This window comes from Lissotriton helveticus, chromosome 12 (genome assembly GCF_964261635.1).
Source record: "Lissotriton helveticus chromosome 12, aLisHel1.1, whole genome shotgun sequence".
NCBI lineage: Eukaryota > Metazoa > Chordata > Amphibia > Caudata > Salamandridae > Lissotriton > Lissotriton helveticus.
The window spans coordinates 256,691,682-256,711,759 of record NC_136073.1 but is presented as its reverse complement, the minus strand read 5'-3'; the positions used below and the strand labels follow the sequence as shown (position 1 = coordinate 256,711,759).

General features: G+C 43.8%; 1 protein-coding gene across 5 annotated transcripts in view; it reads right to left on the bottom strand.

Annotated features, from left to right (window-relative positions):
• Positions 1-19,673, bottom strand: part of NFAT5 (nuclear factor of activated T cells 5) — a 787,967-nt gene extending 768,294 nt beyond the window's left edge. For all 5 annotated transcript variants that reach the window (XM_078670043.1, XM_078670045.1, XM_078670041.1 and 2 more), the window contains exon 1: positions 19,313-19,673. In XM_078670043.1, the coding sequence (XP_078526169.1) occupies positions 19,313-19,385 (73 nt within the window). In that variant the 5' untranslated portion in view covers positions 19,386-19,673. The remainder of the gene's footprint in view (positions 1-19,312) is intronic.
• Positions 19,674-20,078: the final 405 nt, after the last annotated feature.

Here is a 20,078-nt window from a genome sequence, read left to right as displayed (position 1 = left end):
CCTCTTTCTTGTGCTTTCTTGTCTGCCTGCTACTGAAAGCAAGCTGACTCAGGTTATGGGGTCTGGGGCTGGCCCACGCGGCAGACGGGAGTCTATGCGTACAGTTGTAACTACGGTCTCAGACATTTGCTGCAAAAAAGATGCCCATGCTTCATTCACAAGTGTCTACATTGTCTAGATTAGTACTACCTTTTGCTTTCTAAGAGGACTCACATTGCTCCATCAATTGGGCCCCCCTTTAGCCTTGGTCCTGCCAGATGATAACCAATGTGAGCCAACTATGGGACACCTCAGTAGATAAATTCAATCAGACAGCTGAAAATACTTAGCAGCTAATGAACAAAGCTACTCACTGGCTTCATTCACATGTTAGATGCAAATCCAACTAGTTACCCGATGTCCCGTTTGCTCGCATAGTTCCCTGGCTGGGTCCCATTAGAAAGGAATTTGAAGGGGACTGAATAACTATCAATTTTATGAAACAATCTGTAGCAGAGGACCTGATCTGTGCCGCATTTTTGGGCATAGTGCTTAAAGAAAAGTAGGATCTGCTTTCATTGTCACCCCCACTTTTTGCTGGTGTCATTGTGTTTTAATTACTAGTCTGACTGGGATCCTGCTAATCAGGACCCTGTCTCTGTGCTTCTTCCTCAAATTGGACATGGTGAGTACTTACGTACCCCCCCCCCCCAGATTGGCTAATGATGTACCCTTGTAAGTCCATAGTATATGGAACTAAGGTACCCAGGGCATAGGTACACCAGGCACCCCCCCATGGGCTGAAGCAGGTATTATGTCACCCACGGGAGACTACTCAAATTGAGACTACAAGCCTGCCAGTGCAGCTTGTGTAAGCTGGCAGGCTGCACAACTTATTGCAGATACACATTTCCTTATAACTGAGGTCACTACACTTAAAACCAATAAGTCATCCCTAAGGCAGGCCTTTCAATCCTGAAGGCAGGGTGCTGGTTCCTAAGTGTGAAGGTGCCCTGTACGAGCAGGAAACCCCTACAATCCACGGAATTCATTCTCACAGGTTGTAAGTGCATCAACCATTACGAAACATAGAGTGACCATGCGCCATTGCGCGATGGCTATCTAGAAAGTAGCTGTAATGAGCCCTGTCATGTTTGGTATCAAACATGTTTGAATCATACCTCCACACCGTAAACGGTGTGAAAGGTATGATTCAATGCCTTTTAAGCTCCTCTGGTAGGACCTCAGTGCTCCCGGTTCCAGTCTTCTATACTTGGACAGCAAACTATAGCTGCCGCCAACCAGAGACACGATTCTGCCCTCCTGTTGCTGAGCCAAGCATGAGCATGAGCAGGTTGGACAATAGGTTTCCTGTCACAGGGAGGTTTACGCATCTCCCAGACAGGAAAGTGTATTGGGACAGGGTGGGGGCGCTTACCACCGCCACTACACTGCTTTGAAGGGCACATTTATTGCCATCCTTGCATACTCCATTTGAAACCAGTTCAGAGAATCATTGGCTCCCGCTTAGGCGCAAAGCTGGAGAAAGGACATGGGAGTTTCCTCCCCACTGTTGAGCTCCTCCTCTGGGAGGAACCCTGTGGGTGGGTTCCTAGATTCATTGTGGGACAAGATTCTGATCCGAAACCACTTCATCTTCATCCATCCAGGCACTTTGGACTTCCCTGAACTTCGCTTTGGGAACAGAGACTGCAACTGGGAAGACTCCTGCTGCTTCTGGTCTCGTCGTACTGCCAGTCTTCTACGTCGTCTGTGCCTATGCTTCATACAGGTTCTTCTACAGGCCGGTGGATATCCAAGACACCGGAAGGAATCTCCTTTGAAGTGAAGGAGTCACTTCCCTGCATCTGCTGTTCCTGGGCTTCTACGGACTTCGAAAGGTTTAGCAACTCAGGTGGTGGTTCTGCAACTCCCTTGAGGCCTGCACTGTCTGCACAGCAAGTTTGAAGCCAGTATTCCTCGTCAGAACCACTGGAGCAGTACTTCTGTGCACGGCGTGGACTTGCCATTGCCAAGGCTTGCTGACTACCTCCTCCAAAGATCTTCAGATTTCAAAGAAGCTCCAGCCTCACACATCTCCTTCAACCAAGATCTTCACCTGCACCACATACTCTGTGGGCGTTCATCATTCGGTGAGATGCTCAAAGTCCTCTTGCGACTCCTGTGCCTTCGGCCCGTGGGTCCTTGAGGGTCTTCTTTGGCTCCAGTGGGCTCCCCTGCTTGCTCTGGCCTACTCTGACGTACCTGCTCATGGTGAGTCACTTGGACCTTGCTGGTCCCAACACTGCACCTTTTTCGACGACTAGGTTGGTTGCCAACACTAACCCCCTTGCTCTTGACATCTGCCGTGGGGGGCAGCACATGAACGGCTTCTGGTCTTGACCAGCGTCGCCTGTTCCACACTGCTGCAACTTTTAGGGCACTGTCAACTCTCCTGCATCCTGACATTGGTGGGCATTCGTCTTCCATGCCTCCTGGTCACTTCTGAGTGGCACAGACTCTTCCCCCTCTGCTCCTCTTGAATCCACCTTTGAGTTCCAAAGGACTCTTTCGCCTGCTTTGCCAGCGGCATCTTCACTGAAGTCCTCCATTGTGGTCTACGGCAGTTTCCGACGTCACTTCGCATCATTGAACCCAGCTTCCTTGGTGTAGGTATCCTAGTTCCAGGGGTATCCAAAGGTGGGGTGACCCTCCAACCTGCCATCTTCCACGGGGTTTCTTCAGGGTCCGCTGGGAAGAGTCCTTCTTTAAAACTGCTACCAAGACATACACACTAATTGTATGGAGTACGTGGTCGTGTTCCCACCCTGCACACGGCCTCCATGGAGTTCCCGGTCACTTACCGTGGGTGGTTCCTTGGGTCCCAGTCTCTACTACTTCTTCTGGGTGCAAACCCCAACTTAAGTCGTGGCTCGCATTCCACTATTTTAGTATACAGTTTGGTCTCCCCCTGAAGACCACTGTGTATTTGTCCTACTTACGTGTTCAATTGTTAAAGTATTGTGGTTATTACTCCGGGTAGGAGATAATGCAATGTATTAGTAAGTGTTTATAATAAATACATATTTTGATAAGTACACTGTGTGGTTATTTTTCACTTAGCCTACACCAAAAGATTAAGTACTGGTAAAACAAGCTGCTTTACACTCATTCTGGACTACGCCTGAAGGTTTCTCTCCACATCTACCACCCAGAGAGTTTCCTAAGTTTGTCTAGGACCACTAAAATCACCAGAAGGGTTGTATGGATTAGTGCAGGGTGCTACACTTCCATAAGTGTACACCACATAATAATCCAGCCTCCTATAGTGCTAAAAAGTAATATGATGGTCCTGCCATTAGAGTATTTTTTCAGATTCGTGCAAGGGAGGTATGGTACAATGAGGGAGTTGGCTTCTGAGCAGACATTGAGTGTCTTTTATTCAGCATCTACACTAATCGTTTTTCTACTTTGGCTGAGATCCATGGCTCTGACTAACTTTGCCATGACTCTCTCTTGCAGCTGGATGTAAACATTTGCATAGATAGGGGAACTGACTATGAGGTCTCAGCTAATGGTTGCAAGGTGCCAGCTGTGCCCCCCCCCCCTTTGATTCTGGAAGAAGATTTGGAGCTTAAACCCTCTCAGTCACCGTCAGGCACTGCCTGTAAGGTTAGGCTGTTATGTTGGACACAGCTGGGACTGCTGTTAAATTCAGGTGAAGAACTGAGTGGACTTTGTCTCACTTTACGATATGGTTACTCTGCAGGAGTCCTGGGCACCAGGGACTTTGTGATAGTTTTGTCATTCTGCCCACGCCACTCCGTCTGATGCCAGAAGGGCCCTTATCGGGCTCAAAGTTTGGTTTAAAACCTCCCCTGACTGCACAATTTCACCAATTCTTACTAATAACAGGCTAATGCAAGCATTTCAGGTCAAGTGATCAAAATCCTTTAGGTTTGTTCTCATACATTTCCATAATGCAAATTTCTCTACATGGGATAATCCTAATTATGTTGCTCTTTTGCTTTTATTTGTAATTTGGAACATTTATGTCATGCTCAAGGTTTTAATACAATACTTCCTGAGAGCACCTTGCCTCAGCAGCGATGTTTTAAGTTCTGCATCTTTGTATTTTGAATTTTTTTTGAATTTTAAAATATTTATATAGCGCACTTTTACCTAGCGGTTTCATGGCGCTGCGGGGTCGGTACAACTTCAAAGGGCAGGATCAGTTAGATTAAGATGAGAAGGCCCGTGAGAACAGAAAAGTTTTCAGTCTCCCACGGAACTCCATATAAGATACAGATGTTCGAATAGGGAGGGGCAAGGAGTTCCAAAAGGACGGGGCAAGGACAGAAAACTTACAGCCTCCTGTCCTACTTTTCTTAAATCTGGGTACCACTAAAAGAGAGAGGGAGGAGGAACGCAATTGCCTAACAGGAATATAGTCATGGATGTTAGCTTTAATAAAAGCTGGGGCTGTCAAGCATCCAAGTTTAAACAGTGCTCTTTCTTTTATCGGGAGCCAATGCAAGGAACAGAGAGACGGGGTGATGTGTTGAGATCTAGGTAGACTAAGAACCAGGCGAGTGGCTTGGTTCTGCACCAGTTGAAGCCGGCGGAGGGCATAATTGGGAATGCCATTGTACAGTGCGTTGCCATAGTCAAGGCGGGAGAGAACCATCGCCATGACAATGAGCTTGAGGGCTGAGGAAGAAAAAAAGCGTGAGATCTTGCGGATAGTACGCAACGCAAAGAAACAAGAAGAAACCACCGTGCTAACATGTGAATGAAGGGTAAGGTGTTGATTAAGAGTGATCCCCAAAGTTTTAACAGAGAAGGAGGGGGGAGGAGGGGGGCCAAGTGAGGAAGGCCAGAAAGCAGGGGACCAAGGGTTAAGTTTACCTCCAGTCAGGACAAGTTCGGTTTTATCAGGATTGAGTTTCAGGTTGTTTCGAGTTCATCCAATCCCTGATAAAGACCATCACTGACTGGAAGCTGTGAATGGAATGGGGTAAGTTAGACAGAGTGAAAATAAGTTGGAGATCATCAGCGTAATTGAACACTGTGACCTCCATCCGCTGTAAAGCAAAAATAAGTGGAAAAATATACAAATTGAAGAGAAGAGGGGAGAGAGACGAGCCCTGAGGGACACCACACTGTACTTTATGAGCCGTTGAGGAAACGTCTGCCAGATGGATGGCTTGGGTGCGATCACTAAGAAATTAGGTCACCCAAGCCAGGGCGGAGCCCCCGACGCCTGCCGCCTCGACACGGGAAAGAAGAATGTTATGATCAACCGTGTCGAAGGCGGCAGAAAGATCGAGGAGAATCAACGCGTGTGGGAGATTGGAATCAAGCCCCTCTCTAAGTGTGTCCATAACGGACACTACCACCTTTTCGGTGGAATGAAGAGGGCGAAAACCCGCCTGAGAGGGGGCAAGAAACCCACTGGACTCAATGAAGGAACTAAGAGTGAGGGTAATGTGCCGCTCCAACACCTTTGCCAGATAGGGGAGGAGGGAGATGGGGCGGTAGTTTGCCAGTATTGTAGGGTCGGCACCCGGCTTTTTTAAAATGGGGACAATCGTGGCTGATTTATGGGAGGAGGGGACAGTGCCTGTTTTAAGGGACTCATTAAGGAAGGTCAGGGGGGGAAGGGGACAGCTCCGGAAAATGTCACACATGATATAAGCCGGGCAGGCGTCTGCAGGAGAGCCAGATTTGACATTAGGGAGAATAGAGAGAAAAGTCTCCTCAGATAGCAAGGCTAATTGATCAAGGTGATACGGGTTGTTTGGCGGGACAATGTCGGAAAATGAAGTAGAGGGAGGGAGGATGTTGGACTTGATGCCTTCAATTTTACTGATGACAAAATCATTCAAAGAATCACACAGCTTTTGAGAAGGATCCGGTTTGGCAGTTGTTCTGTCCGAAGAGGCCAGTTCAAACACTGTGGCAAAGATTTCCCTCGGTTTATTCTCCGCCTGAAGAATCTTGCCTGAAATATAATAAGTTTTAGCCTTCAAAATAGCTCTCTTGTATTCCGCCTGAATGGAGTTGTACAGGGTCTTTGAGGTCACACTATAGGTGCGTCTCCAGGTACGCTCTGCTTGGCGAGCCGCCAGTTTTTTCTCCCTAAGCTCCTGATTGAACCACTTGTTCGCGTGGTGAGTGCGCTTCACCTGGACACGCCTAAGGGGAGCCACCTGATCACATGTTCTGATCAGCCATTCATTTATGGCTTCAGCTTGAGATGGAATGGAGAGTTTGTCAATAGCTGGACTGGAAGTAGAGAGAGAAGAGCACAAAGATGGAATGTCAACTTTACCCCAGTTGCGCGCCCAGGTGTTTATAGGGAGAGATGGCCTCTGAGCTGACCTCAAGTCCAGGAAGAAGGAGATCAAAAAATGGTCAGACCATAGACAGGGAGTAACTGTGGGGACAGAAATAGAGATGTTGAGAGACCAGATTTGGTCCAGAGTGTGACCCTGTGCATGTGTGGGGATATGGACATGTGAAATAAAATTTAAGCTAATAAGCAGTTCGGTAAACTCTCTGGAGGATGCGTTTTCCGCTGAGGCTGTAGGTTTCCTGTTTAGTCAGGCCTCAAAAATAGGTAATAAGACCTTAGTGGTTCTCATCAAGATTCATAAAAGGGAGTGTGTACCTACTCTCACCTAAGGATCAGGCTTCATGGGGGTATAGGGCTGTTAAACTTTTGCAGGACAAGGAGAATAAGAGTATGTAGGTGCATCCTTGGTGTGTCGCCAGGGTCACCAATCTATTCCCTTCACAAGGAACTTGGTTTACCATATGTGGCTGACTTTATTAACTTGACCCCCTTGAATTTATGGTTTTCCATCTGGCTCAAATCTGAAGCCTTCCTAACTAGGGAAATCATGGACTGCCTTGCCTGTGATAGGGATCTTCATATCCCCTGGCTCAGTTACATTAAAGGCTTGTGCGCCAATTTGGGACAGCCCAATATTTTTTTCATCACCAGGAGACATTACCAATTTGGCCTGAAAGAAAATGTTGGTCTTCCCATGTAATGAGCATTCAATGTAATCATTGGCAAATGTTGTGGATTTTATGGTAATTATATTAGGAAGTTTTTTATTCACTTTTAAGGGGCACTTCACATTTCCATCACATTCCTTCATTACTATACTTGCAGTTGCTTCCCAAACTTGGGGTCTGCTTAGGCGTGGCCGCATTCTTTGAGCACATGTTATGACACAGGCATTCTCTATTGTTTTAACGAACAGTATAACCTTGCTTTTTATGAATATGTAATGCTTTTTAATATGTGCGATCTTTAAACAAAAGAGGATTAACTTATTTTGTGTAAGTTGTGGTCCTGGTTCCATGTTTGTAATTTTCACTTTTTGGGCGGCTTTTAATTGTAATTTTCACTTTTTGGGCGGCTTTTAATTGCAATGTTTTAACAATATGAATTATTATGTATTTATTATTGTTAGCATATTGCATGTTTGTCCTTTTATGGTTTGTTTTTACAAGCCAAATGAAGCTACTGAATTAAAGTTCCGGAATTTTACTTATCACCTCTTCTAGCGTAAAGGGCATCTCCAACCCGATTTGTGTTTGTTAAAATTACAAGATTCATAAACTAATGTACCCAAGAATTGAATAACCTATTGTTCCAGTTCCTCTTTATGGTTCAACCCCACTTTGTACAAATCCAATTTTGACAACAAAGAAAAACTACTCACAAATGTTCCTTCTTGTGATGGTATTACCTCCCTCTCCTACTTTCTATTTTCTCTTGTATAAACCACCTCATTTTCATTTCCATCCAATTTATTTCAAGGTAAATGTTCCACTAGAAGAGTTCCTATCTTTTTTGCTCCAATTGCTGACTCAAATACATAATTCTCGACCAGTTTGTCCCATGTATCCGTAGCTGCAAAGACACCTAAGTAGGCATAATATGTTCTTGTTCCTACAATTTGGTAATGTGATGATTCTTATATCCTACTCCATGGCATCCAACCCTGACATCACAAATACAAAACCGACAGTGCTACAACGTTCACACAATATATTACCTATTATTCTTTCCTTTGTGTCTATATATTAACTTGCACATTTGGTTTTCTCTCTCAAAATGTATGTATCAACTTATCTCTCAGGGACATATTCTTGCAGAATGTAGAGGTTTTGGGAGTGTTGTGAGTGCTTATCCCTGAAAATGTACTAACAAAAACAATCCCGTCATTTTCCTTTTTACTCATGGTACTGCAATTTCTCCATAACGTCAGAAACGTGCCCAAAAATTGATGTTTTACCTTTGACTTATAAGATAGTAACTCTCATAGTGCAATAGTGTGTTCTTGTCTGTGGGTTTCATACATAGTTCTACTTCTAAGTGGCTAGCAACTTCTTTTCTAGTTGTATCTAAAACTTTACATTTAATATTTGTCCAAGTTGAGATAAATCTCAGATTTCTATCACCTAGATTTAAAAAGGTTATATATTAAATTAATAAATTCTCAGGGCCACACCAAATGAAGAATCTGTCATCAATAAATCAGGTTCAATGCTTAACATGTTCAAAGAATAGTGTCACTGCATTGTAAACATGTTTATTCTCACATTTGGCTACATAAAAAGCACATTCATCTTGGAGTAGAAGTGGCTGCCTCGCTGGCCCCTCTCAATTGAAGGAAGAGATTATTTTTAAACAGGAAAATATTGTTCTTTAAGACCATGGTTACAACCTGGGACCTTGAAACCCTGACTAATATAAGATTTTTTGAATCGCCATGATTTTGTCATTTTGAAGAAAATGTTCATACAGCACTTCTATGTCATGTGTGACTAAATATTGAATGTTTTTTATCAAACCCAAGCCTTCAGCCTATAAGATCAAATGTGCTGAATCCTTCACAATAAATCCCTATACACTCACCGGAAGTCTCAGGAAACAGTCCACATATTCATTCAAGGGTTCTATGAGAGATTTGACACAACCTATTTTACTACTAGGGACAAGGAAGGATTAAACGTGGATTTGAGTGCAAGACCTGATCTTTTTTCAGGTGGAGCCTTATCTTTACCCTCAAAGATCCTATTTAGTCTGAGCTTTCTAAAAAGGCCCTAAGGTCCTGTTCCAATACAAACCTAATAATAAAACTGGTTGGCACAAAACTAATGCCCTTATCTAAAGTCTCCATTTGTATTTTAGTGATGGTTCTACTTGATTGTTTATTAACAATATTTCTGGCTCCTGGTCAGAAACTAATCTTGGGGGGTGTGTGCACTCTGATATTGGCCTCTTCCAGTCCCATGATTGTTCCTTTGATTTCTCTTTTGGGCGTTGCTCTAAAAAAAAGTCTGATAATCCTTGCTATTACCCATAACATCACTGTCATCTCTCCTATACACTCTCTCATCTTCTGATGAATCTGAAAATGTGACTAATTTTTGGTCTATAGAGAAACTCCCTCTCTCTTTGTGGATGAAGTCAGTGATGTTCATCACAATATTGTTACTTAAGACACAGGTAAACTATTTCAAAACTGAGTTTCTTAACCTTATTTTAATTGGAAAGTTTTTATTTATCTATCAAGTACTACTCATGGTATGTTACACCTACAACGCAACTTTTACGTAGCATTCCGTTACAACGCAGATTTTACAACGCGGGATCCATTACATCGTATGTCATTACAATGCATGGCATTACATCGCAGATGCTATTACAACGCATACTATTACATCGTAAGTATTGGTAAGTATTTAATTTTTTTTATTTCATTTAATATTATTTAATTGATTTAAATATTATTAATTATAAAAAAAAATATTTATTTTTGTTTTTAAATATTATAAATTAAATATATTAATTTAAGTGATTTTTTAAATAAGTATGAGTATAGGAGTATATGTTTTGGGGTACTGAGGTATATGTTTTGGGGTGTTTGGGTATTTATAGGTTTTAGGGCAGGGTTTGGGTTTTGGGGTACAGGGGTGTTTTTAGGTTTTAGGGTAGGGTTTGGGTTTTGGGGTACAGGGGTGTTTTTAGGTTTTAGGGCAGGGTTTGGGTTTTGGGATACAGGGGTGTTTTTAGGTTTTAGGGCAGGGTTTGGGTTTTGGGGTACAGGGGTGCTTTTAGGTTTTAGGGCAGGGTTTGGGTTTTGGGGTACAGGGGTGGTTTTAGGGTAGGGTTTGGGTTTTGGGGTACAGGGGTGTTTTTAGGTTTTAGGGCAGGGTTTGGGTTTTGGGGTACAGGGGTGTTTTTAGGTTTTAGGGCAGAGTTTGGGTTTTGGGGTACAGAGGTGTTTTTAGGTTTTAGGGCAGAGTTTGGGTTTTGGGGTACAGAGGTGTTTTTAGGTTTTAGGGCAGGGTTTGGGTTTTGGGGTACAGGGGTGTTTTTAGGTTTTAGGGTAGGGTTTGGGTTTTGGGGTACAGGGGTGTTTTTAGGTTTTAGGGCAGGGTTTGGGTTTTGGGGTACAGGGGTGTTTTTAGGTTTTAGGGCAGGGTTTGGGTTTTGGGGTACAGGGGTGTTTTTAGGTTTTAGGGTAGGGTTTGGGTTTTGGGGTACAGGGGTGTTTTTAGGTTTTAGGGCAGGGTTTGGGTTTAGGGATAATTAAATTATATTTACCATTTTAAAATTAATTGAAATATATTTAATAAATTAAATTAATTATTTTACATTAATAACATTTTTTATTAAATTAATTAAATTAAATAAATTAATATTATTAATTTAATTTAATTTCATTATAAAAAATATGTACATTAAACTAATTACTTTTTTTAATTAAATTAAATTAATTACAATTTTTATTATATTTACATTTATTAAATAGATATTATTTTATTAAATTAAATTAATGACAATTTTTAAATGTCTTTTAATTAAATTATTTAAAAAAAAATTATTTACAATAAACTAAATAACATTTTTAACAAAAAATTCAACTTACCTATACTTACGATGTAATGCCATGCGTTGTAATAGCATCTGCGATGTAATGCCATGCATTGTAATGACATCCGTTGTAATGGATCCCGCGTTGTAAAATCTGCGTTGTAACGGAATGCGTTGTAATACAACGCGTTATACTGACACCAATCCCTACTCATACAGATCTATTACTTGTTTTTTCCATGAACTCTGTTTTTTTTACTTCAACCAATGCTATATGTTCTCTTAAGATTTGTCCCAACTCCTTAATCTTTTTTCTCAAATAAAATCACTTCCTTTGCAGTCTATATAATTAGTACCATCCAATACCTACTCCGTTGGTTTGCAGTCAGAGTCCAGTTGTGTTTAAACTTCTGATTATTAACAAATAAAGCTGGCTCATTCCTAATCTGTAAACCGATATGGATGACACCAGTTTTACGATACTCGATTAGGTAATCTGCACGTTATTCTCTCCATTTTAATTTCTTTTTGAGATTGAATAGTTTATCCCAATTTTCATTATTATTGGGTATGACTTACTTTAATACTCGTTCTGAAGTTACAATTATTATCTTATCTTAAGGGAGTTTTGTATAGCGCTCTGTCACCGTAAGTTTCCTGGCGCTGGGTGAGTGCTGAGGAAAGTAGAAGAGGGAAGCTAGCCAGACTGTGTAAAGAGAATGGTTTTCAGAAGTTTTCTGAATTCCAGGAGGGAATTAGTAGAATTAGAAGATTTGAGCGGTAACGGCAACTGATTCCAGAGTTTGGGAGCCAGATGAGCGAATCTGCGACCACCATGTTTTTTAAGCTTAATTGGAGGTGCAGTCAAAAGTTGGCGATGAGAGGACCGTAGATTACGTACCGGATAGTAAGGAATCACTAGGGATTTGAGAAAAGCGGGAGAAGTACCCGTGACAGCTTTGTAGGTCAGGCAGCCGATCTTAAATGGGGCTCTCTGTTCGACCGGCAACCAGTGGAGTTTGCAGAGCAGTGGTTTTGCAGACTGCCACTTCAGGGTTTTATAAGCCAGTCTGGCCGCCTGGTTCTGCACAATTTGCAGCCTATGCAGAAGATATTTGGGTAGGCCATGGTACAAGGAGTTGGAGAAGTCCAGGCGGGAGAGCACCAGGGCGATCAGAACTTGTATCAGGGCCTCAGGCGAGAGGAGATGGGAAACTTTCCTGATTCTCCTAAGCTGGAACATCCAGGAGGACACCACTGCACCGACCTGAGGCTTAAGGGAGAGCTCTGTGTCTATGATAACCCCCAGGCTCTTTGCCGACTTTGCCGGGGTGGGCGGGGACCCAGCTCCGAAGGCCAGAACTGAGGGCCCCAATAGATGGAACTATTGCCCGGAAGGATTAGCTCTGTCTTCCCCGGGTTCAGCTTGAGCTGGTTAAGGTTCATCCATTGCTGGATGTGTAGCATGACCGCCTGACAGTCGAGAGCTGCGTTAGGAGTATTAAGAGGGAAAATGATTTGCAGATCGTCTGCGTAATTGAAGACGGTGATGTCCCAGCTCTTCAGAGAGTGGATGAGCGGGCGGAGATAAAGATTAAAAAGCAGGGGAGACAGGGAGGATCCCTGAGGCACTCCACAGGTGGATGGTTCCTTAGAGGCCATGAAAGGACCCAGGTGGACAGCCTGTGTTCTGCCTGTCAAAAAAGATTTGATCCAGGCCAGGGCCAGGCCCCGGATGCCGGCTTGCTCGACACGGTGGAGAAGGATGTTATGGTCCACCGTGTCGAACGCTGCCAACAAATCCAGTAAGACCAGTGCCTGTGGAGACCCGTTGTCGGCATTGCCCCTGAGAGAGTTCATAACCGCCAAAATCACAGCCTCAGTAGAGTGGGCAGGTCTAAAGCCGGCTTGATTGGGCTTAAGGTAGCCGAAGCACTCGACGAACTGAGAGAGGCAGCTGGTGACGTGTGCCTCCAAGATTTTGGAAAGATAGGGCAAGAGAGAAATAGGCCGATAGTTGGCGAAGTCCTCCGGGTCGGCTCCAGGTTTTTTCAGCAAAGGTACCAAAACTGCCTCCTTGAAAGAGTTAGGTACTGTACCAGCCTCGAGGAGAGAGGTGTTTAACAGTGGCAAGACGCAATTCGGCAAAGCCAGGCAGATGTCTCTGAAGACGGAAGTAGGACAGCAATCATTGGGGGAGCCGGATTTGACTCGGGAGGCAAGTTTGGCGAGGGTGAGGGAGTCAAGGGGGGGGAAAGTGTGATAGTGAGAGTGGATTTCCAGGAGAGGAGACAGGTAAAACGGCGAGTGGGGCAGGAGGGATAGTGTTCTTAATCTTAGTGATTTTTTCAGTGAAGAAGCTGTTTAAGGCATTACAGGATTGTTGGGTGGGGGCCTGGGAAGGGAGGGTTCTGGCGTCAGACGTCAGCTCACCCATAATTCTAAATATCTCTTTAGATTTATTGGGGGCGACGGAAATTCTTTCAGAGAAGTGTGAGGATTTCGCAGCTATGATTGCGCTTTTGTATATTTTTCGTGCCGCGACATATGCCTCTCTGTCGATCGGTAAGTAGGAACGTCTCCACCTACGTTCCATCTGACGCAGTTTAAGCTGTTGGGATTTCAGGGAGGCATTGAACCACCTGTGCGATTTGCTATGGCGGGAACGGAGGAATCTGGAGAGAGGGGCAAAGAGGTCACTGGCCCTTGTGATCCAGCTGGAGAAGTCGTCTTCCAAAGCCTGGACAGTCGCGCTGCTGCGCGATGGAGGTTGAGTGTCAGACAGGGAAGAGAGGAAACCTTGTGAGTCGAGGGTGCCCCATTTGCGAGCGACCCCACCTGCCAAGGGAGGAGCTTTAACGTGGCCCCTGACTGTGATCACCGTGTCAATTAAATGATGGTCCGACCAGATACAGGGGGTAATCACAGGACAGGAGAGCGTGAGATTGTGGGTCCAGATGTGATCTAATATATGACCCCTGATGTGAGTAGGGGAGGAGACAAGTTGGCTCATGTTGAAATTAGAGAGGACTTCGAACAGCTCTGCAGCGTGGGGACCGGCGTCGCTATTGTTGTACCAATAGTTAAAATCGCCAAAGATGGCGACTCGGGCAGAAGAGGTGATCAGGTTGGCTAATTGTTCGCTAAAGGTGGCAGGGAACAGAGGCATGGAAGACGGGGGACGGTAGAGGACAATAAGAGTAAGAGCTCCCTCTCCTGTTTCGAGACTGATGATAAGGTTGTCTACATCAGCAAGGATGAAGGAAGATGTGGAAATAAATTTGAGCTCCTTCCGTATGACAGCTGCCACCCCCCGGCCAACACGGCCGGAAGGACGATTGATATTAAGCATATAGTAAGCAGGGGGTAGTGCTGCCAAGATATCGGGGAGAGAGTCATCCGTCAGCCATGTTAATTTTGCTAAACTGGTCCCCTCCAAATACAAAGATTTTAGGGAATCCATTCTAAAAAAAACCTCACCAGAGCGAAGACCACTCTCCACCTAAATGGTTGTTCCAAAGACCAGACCACAAAAATGGAGCCACTCCTTAGTGTCTTTGACCCTGTACAGTGCACGGCTGTCTTTTGGCTACGTTTGCGCTATAGAATATATGCATATGTATGTGTGTACCTTAATCATTTTATTGAAACTTTTGGCAGCTAGAAAACAGTCGCAAGTCACTTTATACATGCTTAGCGCATGCCAACGCTTCCACTCGACGGTTCAGATAAGGTTGATAGAGAAATGTACTTCAGATACAGATCTCATTATTTCTTATCATATTTGTAGTTAAGAAATTCAAATGAAAATAACGCACAATCGGGCGAGTCTGTATTTTTAAAGCTACCAGCATTAATCCAACTCTTTCAGGAAAGACCTTTATTTTCCAAACAAATTGGATTAACCCACAAGAGTGCTTAACTATGCACAAAAAAAAGTCGTTTTAGTTCTCTGCCACAAATATGTAACATTGTGGGAAGAATGCATTTAATGCCATTTTACTGTGCACCGACTAAAATAAACCTACTAATTTCAACTGTTTAGTTGAGTTCCTTTCCATTTTACACCACTGTGGGTTTGATTCCGGCACACTAAGACTAAAGCGCGGCACTTAATATAAAAACCTTATGATAGTTTATCTATTAACTGCAGTCCGAAACACTTTTCTTTGCCTCCCTAAATAATGGTGCTGAACGCTTTATATGTTCTTAGTTTAGCAATCAGTAGGAGTGTTATATTGTTTAAATTTCCAGAGCTAATTTACGAAACGCTACTGGAAAACAAATAGCTTTGCTCTAGCCAAAAATCTATTTCCAGGGAAATAAAGATGCAATGTAATCTGTTTGCTGGGGAGAAGTTGAGCATTTTTTATGTAGAAATATTTAAACCATTATCGTACAGGCATATTAGTAGCACTTTACCACCACTAATGGCAAACCATCACAGCGACATAACAAAAGTGGGCTAAGCGGCAAAAGTACAATTCATTTTTTTTCTCCATCAACGAAAGAAGGTTTTGATTGAGGGGATAATGCTTCAGTGAATATTATAATAGTGTAAGCATCCTCTTTAGACAACATAGAAGGTTTTGCCCATGTCACTAGATGAAGTTTGGAGGACGCTTTAGCTGAGAGGGGTAGGAGCGTGTCTTTGCTTATACAACCTGCTACAGACTTCACCAGCTCAACACCTTTATCACCATCTACACCTACAAAAACTATGAGCTACATTCTGTGCTACCACCTATGATTCACAGCCATGCCTACAATGTAAAATAAGCACAGACATTCCCGCCGGACAGCACCATTATGCTACATAAATCCACAACCTACATTTTACAATAGACACCCTCAGCACATCCAACATCCTCCTTTATCTACCATAAACCATTTGTTTAAGGGATTTTTTCATGAGCAGACTGAAGCACTTCACTTAACCAGGCCATTAACTACAGTACAAAACTAACACAACCACATATCACCCACAACCATTTGTGTAATAACCATGTACACCTTCATCTACTGCAACTAAAATATACTAAGCTTCATAAACTACAAATTATAATCTTCACAACCAACTTCACCACATAGGTTCTACAAGCTTTGCTGTCTCACCTACAGCAGCAACTCCCCAAAATCCTACTTGAAACACCAATATGTTCACATACTCTTCTGAAACGTGCAAAAAAAATGAGTTTTACTTTTACATTTTCTGATCAAATTTAAGTAGCACTATAAAAAGGTGCTCCCAAAAGTTTGCTTCAACTTTTGCTCACAGATTGTTTAAACAATTATCTTTCCCATAAAGGCAACCAATTAGTGACAATAAGAGAAGTTTTAATAAAAAAAGCACCTACCATTTGAGCCCTTATTCAATGGCAGATAGACCAGGTTTATCTGTACAGGAATTAAATTAACGTACAAGGCAGGGACAGGTGCAGCATGACCAACCAGCCAGTGCAAGCACAGACTCTAGTGCTAATGAGGCCTAGGATTGGTTTGCTGAGCCAACTGTTTCAAGAGATGGTATGTTTAGGAATATGGTAAGAGTGAAGCTGCTTGGCATGTATCTTCAAGCTTGGAAAGGGAGTTCTTTAGGCACCTTCCATTAGACGGATTACTCGGAGTGTAAATACAAAGGTTATTCCGCTATGTCACTAGTCTTGAACACATCAATCAGAGAGACATTTGTAAGCCTTCACTCTTAGGAACCAGACCACAACCTCTATACAGGATTCAAGACTTTTTTTCTATTTTTAGATCACTTTTAGTTTTACCCTTTCGTTATCACCCTGGCGCAGTAGTGGTTTGCTTTGGAACCCATCCATATTGGCCTATGGAGTAGAATGTTGATCCACAATGGTCCAGATTTTACGGCCAAGAAATTAAGTAAACGATCCCACGTTTAGGATGTAAAATGCACCTCATGCGCATACATTGAATATCTGGAAATGAATCGAGCCCTCAAGGATCAACGTTGGAAATACCCGATGCTTGCTGTCTTTTCTCAGCTTCTCTCTCAACCCTGTGAGTGAAGCTTAGACTGATATTGCATATGGGATGGTGCAGCATATAAGTGTGTGCTGCTTCTGCTGGATATTTAACTGGACGGGTGGTGGAGTGTACCTTGTACTGCTCTCGTCAATATTTGACCTACCCTGTGTGTTGGGAGAGGTTTGCAACGCTGCTGTCCACGGGGTACGAATTATAGGTACGAGTGAGGTTTGTAAGACTGATGCAAATATCGTACCATGTTCTGGATGCGTTATAGTAAGGTACAAGGAAAAACTTTTTAAAATACAGTTTGCCCAGTGGTGGTGGCTCTGCAGGGGAATGAAACAAATGATGCCTTCTGGCCTTCCGCCACAATGCTAGATGACAGTGGAATTTGGGTTTCGTTACAGTGCACATTGATGTCTCCATGTCCAAGTAAGCAGCCTGTTCCACCCTCTCTCTATGCGCTTGTCTGTTCCTCTATGTTCATGTTTGTCCCGGATAGTGCACATCACTCTTGGTGTCGGTGAAAGATAGACCACACTAGTCTACATGGGGCTCTCTCTAGACAACAAGCATAATTTTATTTTTTTCGATACTTAACGGGTTGTACGAGACAGAAACGTTAAAATATAGAAATACACTTCAGGTTCTGTCCTGAGGTGGGAAATACGAGTTTGTGGCAACTAAAAACTGTACTGAATGGCAAGCAAAATACTAGTTTTACAGTTTAACTAAGTGATGTGTAAAATCAGTCCGTGTAATTTTTTTTAATGTGCAAACAGTGCTTTTATTAACGTGCTCCGAATTCGACTGCATTTAGGGTTTGTCGAAAGCAGCTACATCCATTAACTGCGCAAAATCTTCAGAAGCTTTTATGTTTCTCCAGACCGTCTGTTCCGCATGTTTGCCCTTCAACAGCACAGTGGATTTGTAGCTGCTTAACACCGGAGTCTTCTTAAGTGACAAGGTTAATATTATTACAAAGATTGTATTTTTAGGATACAGAAATGCTGCACACACTATCGAGCGACTGAACCAGCCATTAATTGCAACAATTTGTTAAAAACGTGTTTATCGGATGACTAGTACATATAGCATTATTGTGTCCTTATCTTGATACATACATTCATACATACTACAAAATAGAATACAAGTGCAAGATTATTTCAGAATTCCAAATATATTCAACTGTAGACAAAAAGAACTACACGTTTATTGCATTTATTTTAAGGCATGTCAACTTTAATGTCAGCGCATGTTTTTGGGATATGTGAACGTACTAAATAATAATAATAAAAACCGCACGCGACGCCAATACACAGTCAACCGACTGTATTTCCTTCTCACACAAGATCATGAACTGTCCCACATTCGCGCAAAGCACAGGGTAGCATTCTACCAAGTTCTATATATAAGCGACAGAAAAACAAACCAACAAAAAGTGTTCCTGTTCACTTAAAAAGCACAGTGCATTCAATCCCGTCGATTTCGCATGATTCCAAAAAACTCCACTGAACAATGTAGTGGGCAGCGACCAAATAATAAACGTGAATTACTGGCCAGTGTAAGGGGGAAACCTGGCAAAATATGATAAAGTCCATAGAGGGGTACAGCTCTTGCAGGACATTAAAAAAGTTAGACATTCGCTTCTTAGGGACGGGCGAGCAAAGTCCAGAACATAAAAATAAAAATAAATGATGCGTTCGGCTTCAGAGGAGAAGCCATCGGTGAGGCGTTTAGTGTGAATTAGGCTAACGTTTATTTAAAGGATTGCAGGGACAGACGCTGGAAAAGGCAACCATTTGGAGGTTACGGTGTGACAGAACGCTCTGACCCAGCTAGGCAAATAGTATAATCCACAACTGTAGCAGGATGTGCATCAGATCTGCAAGACGAGCTAAGTCTACTAAAATTCATGAATCAAGAAAGAATGACATAAGCCTCGCCCAGGTGCCACAAGCAGTCCACCGGAGGTGACCAGCAGCAGAATCCACCCAGCGAGCAGACATGCATGCAGCAGGGCCAAGTAAAGATCGGGACACACGCTATAGAGACTGGCCTTGTAAAAGGGCCATGTTGTGACATGTGATCGGAGACAACAGCAACACTGTCTCAATGTAGGTGCGAGGTAGAAGAATGCATAGCATTCTTAGTGCTTGACAGGTTCCCTGGATCATTAGGGGGTCTCTTACCAAAGGTGCTCAGCGCCTGGCACCACCCACTGCACTGAGGGGCATGCACTGCCCCTCCTTCCCAGCCCTCAAAAGCATACCAGGCCTGCCACTCCCACCTCACCAGAACCCCTCCTGCCCCTGGGGTGCCCTGCGTCCTCTAACCTTGACCGTTCCCAAGAACCCTCCCTGCACAGAAGCACCCCTTTATCTCCTGTTCACCCACATTCACAACACCCCTGCCACCTGTGGCGCGACTCACCTCGCGAGTACAGGCACCGTGGCGACTCGAGGTCTAGGTCGGAGCTGAGCAGAGAGATGAAGTCCGAGGGCATCGCAGCACGGCCCGGCGGGAGGGAGACCGCCTCGGGCCCTGGTGCAGCGGCGCGAGGCGCCGGGTTGTCCTCCACCGCGGCCCACCGGTCACCAGCGCGTGACCCTCAGAGCTCGACCCTCCACGGAACCAGAGGAGAGACAGAGAAGAATGCCTTGGCTAACGGTGGACGTCCGGGGATCAACACTGCACAGGGGACAGGGTCCGGGGGGGGGCGTGTGCGGGCTCGGAATGAAGAGCCACTGTTCGTCTCTCTCCGGAGCGGAGACGCGCGTGCGCACTGTGGCCTGAACTGGCAGAACAAAACAAGCACAATCCACTTTCAAAAGCAGCCCAAAACAGGCACAACCTACCGCTAGAAGCCCGCGGCAAGAACAGTCTCCACAATTCGAGAAAAAAGTTTGAGGGGTCGAATGAATATTATTCTTAACTTTAAGAGAAGCCGCGTAGGATGTCGTTGGTCCCGTGCGATTCACTGTAGAGTCTTGTTTGTTTCGGTTACTCTTCATAGGAAGCCCAAGGCAATAATAGGGTTGCAATTAGTTTCCATTAGAGAAAACGTTGCATTCATTACGTTTTATGTATAGCTGGTGTTTATTGTAATATTCATGTAGTCCTTACTACCCCTATGTGGGGCGCCGAAACGCTTGCCTACGTATTACCCTACATCGTGTAGGAAGTGTGGTTGGAAATA